General features: G+C 33.9%; 1 protein-coding gene across 1 annotated transcript in view; it reads left to right on the top strand.

Annotated features, from left to right (window-relative positions):
- The first annotated feature begins 2648 nt into the window (after positions 1-2648).
- Positions 2649-14660, top strand: part of LOC124372687 (ubiquitin-like protein 7) — a 19680-nt gene continuing 7668 nt past the window's right edge. Inside the window, exons 1-5 of the mRNA XM_046831096.1 lie at positions 2649-3082; positions 8846-8947; positions 11487-11590; positions 12316-12449; positions 13628-13793. Coding sequence (XP_046687052.1) covers positions 2941-3082; positions 8846-8947; positions 11487-11590; positions 12316-12449; positions 13628-13793 — 648 coding nt within the window. The 5' untranslated portion in view covers positions 2649-2940. The remainder of the gene's footprint in view (positions 3083-8845; positions 8948-11486; positions 11591-12315; positions 12450-13627; positions 13794-14660) is intronic.

The following is a 14660-nucleotide window of genomic DNA, read 5'->3' as shown; positions in this document are numbered from 1 at the left end:
TACGGACTAAATTGTAAAAATATTGTTTTAGTTACATTACAACTTTTTGTTTTACATGGACCTGGATTTACATATGGCCTTAAAGGGCTATAGCCCAGGGTAACAGTTTTTAGATCAGTTAAAGCGCTTGCTTTAGTCATTATTTTTATTGGATGCTGCTAAACTCCAAATCAACTTGATTGCTCAGTCACTCAAGTACCTCATTAACAACTCTAACATTGATTAAAATCTCATTAACAACATTAAGCCAGTAAAACTTCAGGTGATATTAAAATGTATGCTAAAATATTTTTTCCAGCTATTTTAAAAGTCTAGTTGTACTATCATACAGTGCACCATAATACCACATAAAAGGTGGCCGTTATGTTGTCACTTGATATTCCACTGCAAATTTTGGTGCATAATATAGCATAAAAAGAGGAGTTCCACAGGGATCTGTCCTGGGACCTGTTTTATTCTTTCTCTTCACCTTAGATAGTTCAAAATATCACTACTTACCACCAGTAATACAGCTGAAAACATGGAGATCGCAGCCTATCCAGTATATCCTTATCAAATCCTGGGAAATATGTTTATTAATACATTTTCTCATTGATTCTAATCAGACCAGACGTGACTGCAGGCTATCTGTGTATTTAATTATAAGTTTTAGTATAACAATTCAATCAGGAAGTGCCGATGGCGAACGGTGTAAGACGTTAGACTTCAGGAGATATAGATGGCGCAGGTTTAAATCCTGTTTGTGACCTTTGCACTTTTTATCAGTACCATTAAACTTGTCCTGTATTGACCTCCCTATTATTAGGCTTGATAAAACCCTCGCACAGGCCAGGGGCCCATGAGGACGGGCTGAATAGGGCTTAAAACGAGATCGACCTCTCCTTTTAAAAGAAAATTACTCGAGTATGTGGAGCTGAGAACTTGCATGCAGACAAGTCCTTTTCCATTTAAGAAGACATTTTAACAATCACTTTCAAACGGTGTATTTTGATCTAAGAAGATCCTAAAACACTGTGTATCCGCCCAATTCTAAGGTGAAACCTATAACCAAACAATCCCTGGACGGAAAGTAGAAATATATCAAAATTTAAATTGGAAGTTACATATTACAGAATTGTAAAATGAAATAATAACAAGTATTCGTCCCTTCTATTTTCTCCGAATGTGTCTTCAAAGGATTCTAAAAACTTTTTATTTTGCTCTAGTTAATAGTAGATTAGAGTATGGTTTGCATGTTGGAGAGGAACTTATATTACCAATTTAAGACCACTTATTACTTTGTAGTAAGCATAATTCTGAAGAAAAGCAGACGATTCGTCTCTTCCAAGTTTTCTCCAGCTAAGAATATTACCATTGAGGTCACTTTTTATATTTAAAACCGTATTTAATAATGGAAAATGTAAATATAATGGAATTTTGTATACAGCGAATTTAAGAAGCTCTTGTAATGTTTTGTTCCGAAACCTAATTAAACCTTTTATACTATAACATTTAACTTCTTAGCACCATTGCTACTTAATAAACTTAATGATGATATTAAATTACAAACAAACTATAGATTATTTGTTAAACTAGTCAAGGTGTGGTTGCTAACTCAGGGGTATCCTGAAACATTATTGTGTGATGTGCGTTGACAATACACAAATATAGTGACATAATAAGTTTTAGTTTTAAGGAAAGACTTTCGAGATTGGGCAACAATTACATTTGTACATATAAGTTTATGTATTCCTGTGTATGTATATGTATATGCACGTATGGTATACATGTACCGGTATTTATTATGTACATGTATAATTTGTTGATTTAGGTGTTTTATTATGAACAGAAAGTGTTTTGTTTTTTATGTTATATTTAGGTATTTGTAAATAAGTCTTATTTTAGTAAGTTCTAGTTTTTTGTTTGCTTGGTTTTAGTGTATTTAATTAATTCAGTTTGTAGGTACTAGTACATCGGCATGTATCAGGTTTGGCATGAAAGCACATCTTTTGTTTTTTAGTTGTTATATCTCAGTAGAGTTGTTAATTACAGACTAATGCTCCAGAACTTATTTTATTTTGTAATAGTTATAATCATTATAATGGGACCCCTAGTTGGGCTAGTTAGTAGCCTTAGGGGCACTATTATTTTCCTGTTGAGGTCAGCCTGGATCTTAGAATAAGTCTAATTTCATTACTTTATATTTTAAAACGAATTAGGAAAAAAGTCGAATATGAAATCATTTTGTTTTGTAATGTATAACTTCATGCAGAACATATAGATATTAATTAATTATTATTATATTCAGACAGAAGAATGTTTAAGCTTTTTAGTAACTTTACCAATGATAGATGGAGATGCAGATAAAAAAAATATATTGTGTGTATTACTCCTTATAAGTATTAGGTACTGTACTTAAATAATATAATTAAACTATTTCAAAATTTAATCAAAGATGTAATGCAATTTACGTCTGTTTACTTCTTTGTAACCTACAGCTTTGACTATCTTATGGTTATAGCCTATATTATCAGGGGATTGTACAACTATTTTCATGTATGTGACAAGTGCAAAGAGAAGTTATTATAAGCTGCGAGTTCGCTTCGGGTAATTTTCAAAAAAAAAGTCTGAGAGCACAAAAAGTGACAAGTTGATGTTGATCAGTTGATCAGTCAGTCTTAGTCTTGGTCTTGTCTTGCTTGTTGTTGTTTGTGTTAGTAAACTTGTGAAATTGCGTCTGTCATGATATTAATATAATTTGTTTTTGTATTACGATTGATTGATTAGTTGATGTAACTATTTTCAAGTAATTGATCTGCAAATTGTTGAGTAAATATACAATTGCAAGAGAGTGTACAATTAAACTGATTAATAGACTTAGACACAGAGCCCTATTGTGTATTCTGTGAAGAAGTTGAGTTTTCTTTGATATCTGACTTATTCCCATAGGCTAATTCTAACATGACAAGTCTTGTATTAGGAATGAGATTATCTTTATTTGATTTTCAGAGAGTTAAAGTAGATGATGTAGATCTTCATACAAAAGTGGAACACTTCAAAGTAGAAGTTTCAAAAAAAGCAAATGTACCAAAAGAAAGTTTAGGTATGATTTTGATATTAATATTAATAGCTAGTTATACTTTAATTCATTGAAATAATCTATAAACAAAAAGTAGCATAGCCTTAGGTTTATGGTAGCAAATTAATGGGCACTTTAGCTAAATCTTCGGTGAATCATTGCTGGACATCTAGGCTAGATAAATATAAAATTAATGTCTGGTGTGGCAAAATACAAGTTTTATGTTATTGGTAATTATCATATAAACGGCCGGAGCGGCAAAATACGAGTTTTGCATTATTAACTTATTGGAATCGTCCTATAGAACAAAAAAATATAAGGTTTGATGGGGTGGAAATGAGAAATAACGAAGTTCTAGAACATAAAAAATTGAACAACTGTTCACGTGCGGAGTAATATTTCCATGTTGTACATCGACGTCGAGCGTCACGTGACCTTTTGTGACCATGATTCAACCTCGTGATGACGTCATCGGATGGGTCGCCATCTTTGCAAACGTAAATGAAAAATAATACTGAAATGAGCAGAATTTTGATCAAAATAAACAATGTTTTTCTTAATTTCGAGCAACAAATTAATTACTTGTTATCGAAATGAGACGAGTGCCTCCGGCCATCAGCGCGGGCTTCTGCATCACCTTCGGTGCTGCCCCGCGCTGATGTCAATTAAAGAAAAACATCCCTCGAGATAGTACCTATCAATAAAATATAAAATTCGGTACTTTGGGATTATACCGACCACACCCAGACATGAATCGTTATTTCATATTTCGTTTCTACTGATTACTAGATTAGCTAGCGTAGAACAATATTTCGTCCATATAAAACAGGAATTGTCTTATCGCAAACCCCTCCCCATCCTCAGACAGAGGTCAAAGTCGAGCGTCTAGTAGATAACGTGATTGCAGAGTCTCGCCGCCCGTTCAGCTGGTGCATCGCTTTGTTGTACTTCCGTGTTTTACCTCTACATTTCTCCAAACACAAAATTTCAACAAAAACAAACATTTACCAAACTAAACTCGGTACTTTGGGATTATACCGACCACACCAGTATGAAGATCACAAAAATATAAATTTATAGAAACAAACATGATAGAACGAAAAACAACTCTTTAATTACAAAATTACAAACTTACAAGGATTTCCAGGCATTGTGATCGGTATTGTTGTCGCTGTTACCTTATCTTTCTCGAGAATCCCGATTACGACAGGCCACGCGTCATCACTTGATTTGCACGGTACATAATTGCCTTTCCATTACAATTCAATTTATATTTCTGATCAGATCCTCTAGAATTTGATATTTTACTGATAGGTACTATCTCGAGGGATGTTTTTCTTTCGTTGACATCAGCGCGAAGGCATGGCACTCGCATTTTGGGTGGCGGAGTGTGATCAAGAATAAAAACAAGTTTTGAGTGTTTTTTTCAATAAAGAGTTTAGTTTTAGTTTGATCATGTTTGTTTTTATTGAATTTTTGTGTTTGGAGAAATGTAGAGGTAAAACACGGAAGTACAACAAAGCGACGCAACAGCTGAACGGGCGGCGAGACTCTGCAATCACGTTATCTACTAGACCGCTCGACTTTGACCTCTGTCTGAGGATGGGGAGGGGTTTGCGATAAGACAATTCCTGTTTTATATTGACAAAATATTGTTCTACGCTAATCTAGTAATCAGTAGAAGCAAAATGTGAAATAACGATACATGTCTGGGTGTGGTCGGTATAATCCCAAAGTACCCTAAACTCTTTATTAAAAAAACACTAAAAACTTGTTTTTATTCTTGATCACATTCCGCCACCCAAAATGCGAGTGCCTCCGGCCATCAGCGCGGGCATTGACAGCACCTTCGGTGCTGCCCCGCGCTGATGTCGACGAAAGAAAAACATCCCTCGAGATAGTACCTATCAGTAAAATATCAAATTCTAGAGGGGCTAATCAGAAATATAAATTGAATTGTAATGGAAAGGCAATTATGTACCGTGCAAATCACGTGATGCCGCGCGGCCTGCCGTAATCAGGATTCTCGAGAAAGATAAGATAACAGCGATCACAATACCTGGAAATGCTTGTAAGTTTGTAATTTTGTAATTGAAGAGTTGTTTTTTCGTTCTATCATGTTTGTTTCTATAAATTTCTATTTTTGTGTTCTTCATACTAGTGTGGTCGGTATAATCCCAAAGTACCTAAAATTCTAGAGGGGCTGATCAGAAATATAAATTGAAATGTAATGCAAAGGCAATTATGTAAAGTTGAAAAACTTAAACTCAAATACAAATATATAGATGGATATTAACAGAGAACACTTACCATTAGTGTGTTGGCGGATACAGCTGAGCAGCAGCAACAAAAAAGTGGATTTTTAAAAACTGCAACATTTAAAACTTCTTTTCTTACTAATTTTTCTAATTTTCCTATCGGAACGAAACAACAAAGTCTCCCGGTTTAAAAACAACACGCGACCGCACGACGAACAAATACACTCATTATTAAAAATTCCATGTTCAATTAAATAGGAAATAATTTCGTTTCGGTTAAAACGTAAACTCTTTACGTGCCCTACTAAACACTCCGGGACGACACACACAATTCACTAGGGTTGGTCGAACTAGTGGATGGTTGATTCATGATTGTAACGCACTCACTCAATCCAATCTACTGAACATGATATCTTGTGAAGCACTGTAACAGATATGTTATCAGGCTGCTATCAGTCCCGGCCGCAGATAATATTCAAGTAAACAGATTATCCAGACACAGCACACAAACTGAACATTAAAACATTAGAAACTTAATATAAATATACCCCCTAAAATCATGTTATTTGTCATTTGCACCCCCTAGTACTATATATATTTTTTGTTCAGGAGGGTGAGCAGAATACGTTGATAACGTCAAATTCGTGATTTGCCGCTCCGGCCTTTTATCTTATAGCTACCATGTTATTAACCTTCCTCTGGAACAAGTAATGTAAGGTTTGCAAATGACAAATAACATAATTTCTGGTAATTCCAAAATCCTCACGGGACTGTTTCCCTTTTTCTATGATCATGGGCTTGCTCATAGGTTTTCCTTCAGACCTTTTAGCAGAAAACCGCTGGAACAAAATTTCATATAGGCCTAGCCTAACTTAGACTTTTTAAGTTTGTCGAGACTGAATGTCTTTTACACTAGTGGATAAGCAAATTTTATAAGTTTATTCTTTTATATGCTATATATAGTGGAAGAAGCTATATTATATTCTTCCATTATCTTATTCCTATTCTCACCTTTTTCTAAACGTTATATGATGTCAAGCTTTTGTTGAATAATATCATAGTAAGTTAGTTGCAATAAATCAAACAAACCAAAACTATTGTGCAGTTTTCTACTATTCGTGTACACTGTACACCACTAGCACACAATCAACAAGCTGGGCTACAGTATAATAAGCTGCCACCAACACAATTGGATTATGATTATCAATTTTAAATATCGATACTATCGAATACGACATTAGATATTCATAAAATAATCATTGCCAACTGTCTTTATTTAGACTAGTGACGTCATTACCAGCTGTTGGCAGTGACATCATTATCAGCTGTTGTTGTTTTGTTTATGTAGAAGTAGGCTAGTACAACAGACACAATGGCGATGAATATGCAGATATTGGCTCAAAATAATTTTATAAACACTGAGCAATGTTTTAAATAGTAACAAGATAATGACCTTTCTCCTTTAAATCCAACTTGTCCAGTTTGTATTGATGAGTTGAAAACTAGAATTAAAGGTGTAAATCACAAGAAATGTAAGAATAAACATCACTTATCTAAACACAATCTTGAGAAGACTTTTTGGATAATCTAATTTTGTTATTGTGAATATAATGAAAAATGTTATACTATTATAGTTGAAATAAAAATAAACTATGACTTTTATTTAATAATGAATGTACTTTTGACGGCATGAGTACCTGTAGAAATGCCATTTCAGATTGGTCAAAGTAATCGTAAGTACTAAGCTGCTCAAACATCGTTTTAAAAGTATAGTTTATGCAACCATATACTTTTAAAAAACTTTTTTTAATGCAACATACTTTTCCAAGATTGATGCCGGACCGTTGAAAGTGCCATTTATTATCGAGTGGCGGACTAGTGGGCTTTTACCGTACTTTAGTATAATTTGGATGTCTCTGCCCCTTTCTACTATTTTATATTGGGCTATAAGTAGGTAAATACATACATACATATTATAAATAGAATTTAAGTTAAACTTAACATTTAAAAGCGCTCATGTGATCTTACCTTGAATTTACATATTATCTTGAAGGATGTTTTTCTTTTTTTGCCAGAAGTGCTTGCCAAAGCCTGCACTGATGGCCAGGGGCATTTCTGATTAGTACTTTCCTGACCTCTGATCACATCCCAGATCATTCAACTTTTCCAACATCAGATTATGTTGGACATGCCTTTGGTTTTTTTTTATATTGTTATTGGTTATTTTTAAAATCTCATTTTAACCCTTCCCGGGTCAATGATTGTTATATACGCCTAACTTAAACATTTCCCCGGGGGTCATATGCTTATATTTACGCATACACTTATTTTGGCCAAGCGTCAAATGCGTCTATATACGCATAATCATGTTCATGAATATCCTTATTGTTTGCAGTTGTCAGCTATTCCAGCTAATCGGGAACATAATATAAGTAGTTTGGCGGCAGTATGGTTGGTGGGGGTGCCGGAGCTGCTTGGGGGGGGGGAGGACCTTTAGCGGCAACTGAATGAAGGTCATTGTCGGTTGCTTCTTTGTTTACTGAGTCGCTCTCCACTCGGCGTACTGAACTGAAGTTGTTAGGTTGTTTCATACTCGATCATACCTATTGAATTGATGTAGGTGAAATTTATAATGTACGTTGCCTTGGAATAAGTCATGAATATTTTATTCCTACATCCCACCCAGTTGTACTCTAAAAAGTAATTTTGCAATCAGTTCTGTAGTTATTGAGTGAAGTAGTTTTGTGGCAGTAAGGTGGGGGAAGGGTGTGTGTGCCGGAATAGCTCGGGCTGCTTGGTGGGGGAGGGGTTTTATCGGCAAGTCAAGGTCATTGTCGGCTGCCTGCCTCTTTGTTTCTCAGTCGCTCTGCACCTTGCGCACCACGGCTAGACGGAAAAACTTCATCTCATTGGAAGAGACGCAAAGGGTCATCATTGCCATGTCTGCTTTAAAAAATATCTGCGAAAAGAAACGATCTATTTTTGTAAAACGTGTGTCAACAATCCGTTCCTTCACCCAGATAGCTGTTTCGAAGCTTATCATAACATGGAGGACTATGTGAATGGACAGTGATCAATCTCCTTTGTTATATGATTAGTTTTTACTTTATTTGTTTTGTATGTTAACCCTAATCATGTAATACATACTTATTTTTAATCATAAAATGTTTTTATTACGCTAAACCTAAACATCAATTATATTTATATACGCATGTCAATTCGTGGAAGGATCAATGACGCTTATATACGCATACTGGTCTATCACACAAAAAAAGGTGGGAAAAATTATTTATGTATAGATTTCCATTTTTCCATGACAGGTAAGCAATTTAAAATCAAATTGAGTAGTTTTTGTCAAACAAAATTTTTTTACCCCAACAGATGAATAATATGCAATCTAAGGCTACAGTAAGTTGAACCTGGAAGGGTTAACATCTATGTATTTTATATTACTTATATCTAATTAATATAATTTTAAACTATTTCATGATTTTACTAAACAACAAATTTATGTACTTTCAAATTTCAGAATTGGTTTACTGTGGTAATATCCTTGATGATGACTCTACTTTGAACGCGTGTGGGATAAAATCTGGAGTCATGATTCATGTACTGAAGAAAAAAGCCAAAGGTAAACTATCTATGATTGTTGCTTAAACATACGAGGAGCGACAATAGTAATGAGAATGATATGAAAAAAATTGTGCTTATAGTTATAGTCAAGTTTAGTGTTGTCGCCTTCAAAGTAGTTCTCTCCTGATTGCACACACTTTTTCCAGCGCTTCTGCCATTGATGATAACATTTCTGGAACTCATCTTCTGTAATATCCTCCAAGACCCTCGTCACAGCTTTTTGGACATCTTGTTTTGTTTGAAAATTGTGTCCCTTCACCGCCATATTGACTCTTGAAATATAAAAAAGTCGCACGAGCAATATCTGGTGAATAAGGCTGTGGTAGTACTGAAATTTGTTTTGAGGTTTAAAATTGCACAGTATGGGATAGGGCATTTTTGTGATGCAGAGCCCAATTATCAGCAATGTTGGCACGGACACGGAATAACTCTTTTACAAAGTTATTACTAGACAAACCGTTTATCAATTGATGTTCAGTTCTTCTTAAATCATTTTCACGGACAATCTTCGATCAGATCGTATGAGTTTCATGCACCCTGGTCAAGTTGACATCCATCCGTGAGGTTGAATGTCGTCCACTGCGGTATTCATCTTCAAAATTCGTTCTGCCTTATTAAACATTTTATGCCAACGAAAAACTTAACATAAACTCCTCTCCAAAAGCCTTTCTGAAGCTTTCTATAAGTTTTCGTTGCGTTTTCACCCAATGTAACGCAAAAAGAAATGGCATACCATTGCGCAATATTATGCACTTCCATTTCCTTGTCAAGAGATACAAACATATGTTAACTTATTACAGCACAACTCAAAACTGAGCTGTCGTATCGATGTGCCGCTTGGACTAGAAGCATCTTATAGATCAAGGTTAAAGATGTACCTATGCAAGCCTGCAGGGTTGCCACATCTTGCAAAGAAAATCAGTCTCATTACTTTATTGTCAGACCTCGTATATACTCCATAACCTTCCTTATCAAAATGTGTGATGTACTTATGATAGACTACATAAAGTCCAGATTATTTTAATATAACTAAGATGACTGAATAATCAGACAATATTTTTTTAATGTTTTCATACCACTGCAATGAGATGTACGAGTAAACATGACTTTTATCACATGAAATTACGCATTTTAAAATTAAAGGAAATTATGGATTGGTTAAATTTCAATACTTATGAATTAGTATTTGGTTGATATTTTTTAGTCAATATTACAATTTCGTGAAGAAATGAAATTGTATCATACATTTTAATACAATGTTAGGCCATTAAAGTAAAATAGACATTAAAAATTTTGGTATTATCCAGAGGCCACTATTTTTAGAAGAATTTTCTCTCCAAACTACATTATTAGAAAGCACAGACTTTGATGTACTTTGAAAATTACATGTCATTAGGACAATCTGTTCATGTTTTCTGCCTTACAAAGGGAAGCAATGTCAGGGAGATCGTACTCTCCACTATTTGTTATTAGCCTATGTAAGTAGGTAAATATACATATGTACGTAAAAAATATGTACATACTGTAAATCTAGAAAGTTAAACGTGATCTCAGCTTGAATTTAGGTATTATCTCAAGCGATGTTTTTCTTTTATTGTCAGAAGTGTGGGGCGAATCCCGCACTTATGGGCAGGGGTATTTCTGATTTATACTTTCCCAACCTCAGATCATGTCCCAGATCATCTAACTTTTCTAACATCAGATCATGTTTAATTAACCAGGCTATCTTTAACTTTGGTACTACTAGTAATAAATTTATGATAATTTAATCTAAAAATAGTGGCCTCCTCGCCGACATCGATTCCTTTTGGGAGACAGAAAACAAGAACCGATTTTCATAATGACATGTAATTTTCACAGTAAGTCAAATAAAATTTAAACTAGTTTTTGAGCTGTGTTGATATGATTCCCTCTAGAGTGTGATATGTAAGCCCTGGATATGTGTTTATTCATAAGCTATGCTAACTGAAATAAAGGTTGCGATCTCCAGGCTTTCAGCTGTATGACTGGTGGTAAGTAGAGATACTTTGGACTATCTGAGGTGAAGAGAATGAATAGAACAGGTCCCAGAACAGATCCTTGTGAAACTCCTCTTTTTATGCTATAATATTATGTATCAAAATTTGCAGTGGAATATCAAGTGACAACACAATGGCCACTTTTTTATGTGGTATTATACTGCACTGTATGATAATAAAATTAGACTTTAAAATAGCTGGAAAGAAATATTTTAGCACAAATTTTCCTGAAACTATCTTTGCTTAATGTTTTTAATTATATTTTAATCAATGCTAGGGCTGTTAATGAGATACTTGAGTAACTGACCAATAAAATTGATTTGGAGTATAACATCCTCAATGTCAAATAAAAAAATGACTTAAGGATGTGCTTCATCTGATCTAAAAGTAATGTCAGTGTAACATGTTATTGTTATTGAGAATATTTATTTTCTTAAGAAAATTCTGGTTTATCTATGAACTTTTTGTTGAGGTCACTTTGATTTTATAATATTCACTTGTTACTTCAATATGTTCCAGAAATACCCAAACCTACTCAGACTATGTCAGAAATTGACATACAGAGTTTAGTGATGGCTTTTCGAGCGTTAACTATGAACCCTTCCTACAGGAGTTCACTACAGGTATAAGTTAGCATAGTGAATTGTATTATACAATGTTGATGTTGCTACCTTGAGAATAGCCTTCCTTTACTCAGCATATGGTCGCAACTTAGCTTCATTACTTATGGCTTTGATACTGTTTTTTAAGATCAATACTAGCATTATTATAAACCATTCAACTAATGTCTGTTTCTCTCTCAATGAAATAATTGTTTCTGCAACATCAAAAATAACTAGATTAATTTTAATTGATGTCACAGTTTGATTTTTGTACTGTGTAAGTGTAGGCCTACAAATTTTTAATGTGCATTTTTTTTTTTTTGTATTGTGTTGCGCAATTTTAATTACATAACCAAAGCAATTCAGTAGATTCAATTTTTACCATTGTCTGATGATGAAGTGTTAACTCGGAAATATGTTACTAGTGACAACATCTCATAGTTTGTTTTTGGATTTGATGGAAGTAAGGATACCTAATTAAGTAGGATTCTGTATAAGTAGACTGTAACAATTTATGTGGATGAATGTTAAACAACGTATAATGGGTTAATTTATTTGTAAAACCTAATGAAAATTTGGGCATGTCTGATTATAGAATTGAAGCAACCAAAGAAAAATTTGCATAAAACAATTTCTTGACTTGTAAATAGTTCATTTTAGAACACAATCTGAGAGTTGTTAGTTTCTGTCCTCTAGTTATTTCTTTTTTCGTAATCATACATTAATTTAAAATTTTGATTTTACAGAAGCTAAGTCGGCCAGATATCCTGGATAACATCATCCTAATTACTCCAGGACTCAGCCAAGATCCTGTAGCAATATCTATGATCCAGGATCCAGAACTGCTGGTGCGCATGGGAGACATTGATACTGTTCGCAGGTATGTTGGATCAATGAAGATGTGTGTTTTTTAAAGCTAATTAAAAAGTAATATTCACAACTCTGGAACACACTTGTTAGGTCTTGAAAGTAAACAGTTTCGCTGGGGTACATCTATCCCCTGTTTTGTGTGTTTTATACCCACTAAACTCCCCAGAGTGCCCTTTCACAAATATTTTTTTATATACGCCATTTATCTTTACACTATACTTTGTAATGTGTCAAATGAATAAAAAGGGGCTGTTTCTTTTTGAACAAACTCATAAAAAACCGAAGCTGAAATATGCATTTTAAAACTCTAATCCTCCCTCTTTTTGTTTAACCCTTTTGAACCCCAGACCAAAATATTGATGGTGGAAAAAAAGCGTACCAAAATCATTTGACCTAAGAACTACCGAGAATCCCCGGAGCAGAAACAGCTGTTTTTGCATACTGTTTGTAAAAAATTAATACTTTTGCTATTTTTTATGCTATTGTCTTGTATTACACACCAAAATGTCCAGAATGAAATTGTATACACAGAAAAAGATTAGTCTGAAGTATAAAAAAATGTTTAACAGCATTAAAATAATTTTAAAATATATGTATATAGATTTTTAGGCAAAAAAATTGATTTTAAGATTTTTTAATTAAAAAATAAGAAATATTTTTTAACTATGGGCACCCACATTTTATTTTTCTAAATTTAGTTTTGTGTATGTACAAAAAAAATTATATTGATATCTCTAAAAATAAACTTTTTTTGAATTTTTATATAAAAAGTATGCAACTTGTAAAAACCTCTAGGCGTACAACACAAAAATCACTGATATTACCTAAATAAATAAATAGTCAAAATTGTTGGTACTTACGATTTTGTATTTTAATAAAATACATATAAATATGTATTAATACTCATAAAATAAGTATTTTACGATTTCAAATAAATTATGTATTAAACGCATATACCATGGTGACGATATTTCGTCGCCTGGGGTTCAAAGGGTTAATATCCTCTCCAACTTGACATTTGGCATATTTACACATTTTTAAAACTCCAGTAAAGCAGCACTGTAAGGATTAATGTTATTATGCCAGTTGTTATAACAGTTGATTTAGATGTGTAGTTTTAATTTGTGTATTTATAATACTTAATTGTTCCAGCCATTACAATAATTAAGTATTTGTCATATTTGAAAGGATCGTAGAATTGCATCCAGCACTGGCGGAGGCAGCCAATCACATCGCAGCTGCTGTACACGAGGAAGCTATCGCAGCTCCCACCTCCACCCAGCCCACTACGAGTTCCGGGTACTCGTACTCACTAGATGCCCTCAGCGACGACGACGAGATGGACTCTTCTCAGGTAGCCTATACTTTTTATCCTTAAATTACAAATGCTATTAGTACAATCTGTCAAAATAAGTAAATGTTAGTTAATAAGGGCTCTGAGAAAAAATCTTAATTCATGTCAAAATTTCTTCCTAAACTGAAAGATTTCTGATGCTGATAAAAATCAAAGAAATCAAACTGTTAGAAAACTGTTTTGTAAAAGTTCTTTTATTCTATTAAAATGTAAAAAATGTTAGTTAATGTTTTGTGTTTTTGTTTCAACAGTAATGGAATTTTGCACTAGTTATTGTTTACTATATTGCAGAAAAATCTTAAAATTATGGAAGTCTATTGAATTTTCGTACAATAGCTTTCTCCGAAAAAACTTGCTAATTTACAGAGCACAGCCTAGCACTTTATGCACATGTCTATGAAAAATGATCATAACACTCAAAGGGTTAAGTGTCATTAATATTTTCACAACTTTGTGAGGGGAGACTGATCCCTTTTTATACTTATTCTACCCTTCCTCACAGGCTACCGGCCTATGCGAGGATCTTGTGAAACATAATAACGGGAGAGTCAGTGCAGTACAAGCTTAACAGTACTCATTAAAAGTACTAAGGTCACAGATAGGGGCAGCATGATAGCATTATACCTTTAAAAATGTTAAAGGAGCCCTTTAACATTTTTTATATTTTAGTGTAGTAGAGCCATACAAAGTTAGGAGTGGGGAGTTCGCTATGAAACAACTTGAAAACCAATGGCTAAAAGGTAAAAATGGCCAGACAGTTGTGCTGTTTGCTAGGAAAGGATCGCTCAGCAGTCACCATCTAAGGAGCAGCTATGTTTGTCACTGCTAGACCATTGGCTGGACAGTTGTGCTGTTTGCTAGGAAAGG

This window comes from Homalodisca vitripennis, unplaced genomic scaffold, assembly GCF_021130785.1.
Source record: "Homalodisca vitripennis isolate AUS2020 unplaced genomic scaffold, UT_GWSS_2.1 ScUCBcl_3797;HRSCAF=9552, whole genome shotgun sequence".
Taxonomy (NCBI): domain Eukaryota; kingdom Metazoa; phylum Arthropoda; class Insecta; order Hemiptera; family Cicadellidae; genus Homalodisca; species Homalodisca vitripennis.
Note: the sequence above shows the minus strand (reverse complement) of the source record. Positions and strands in the feature narration are given on the sequence as shown.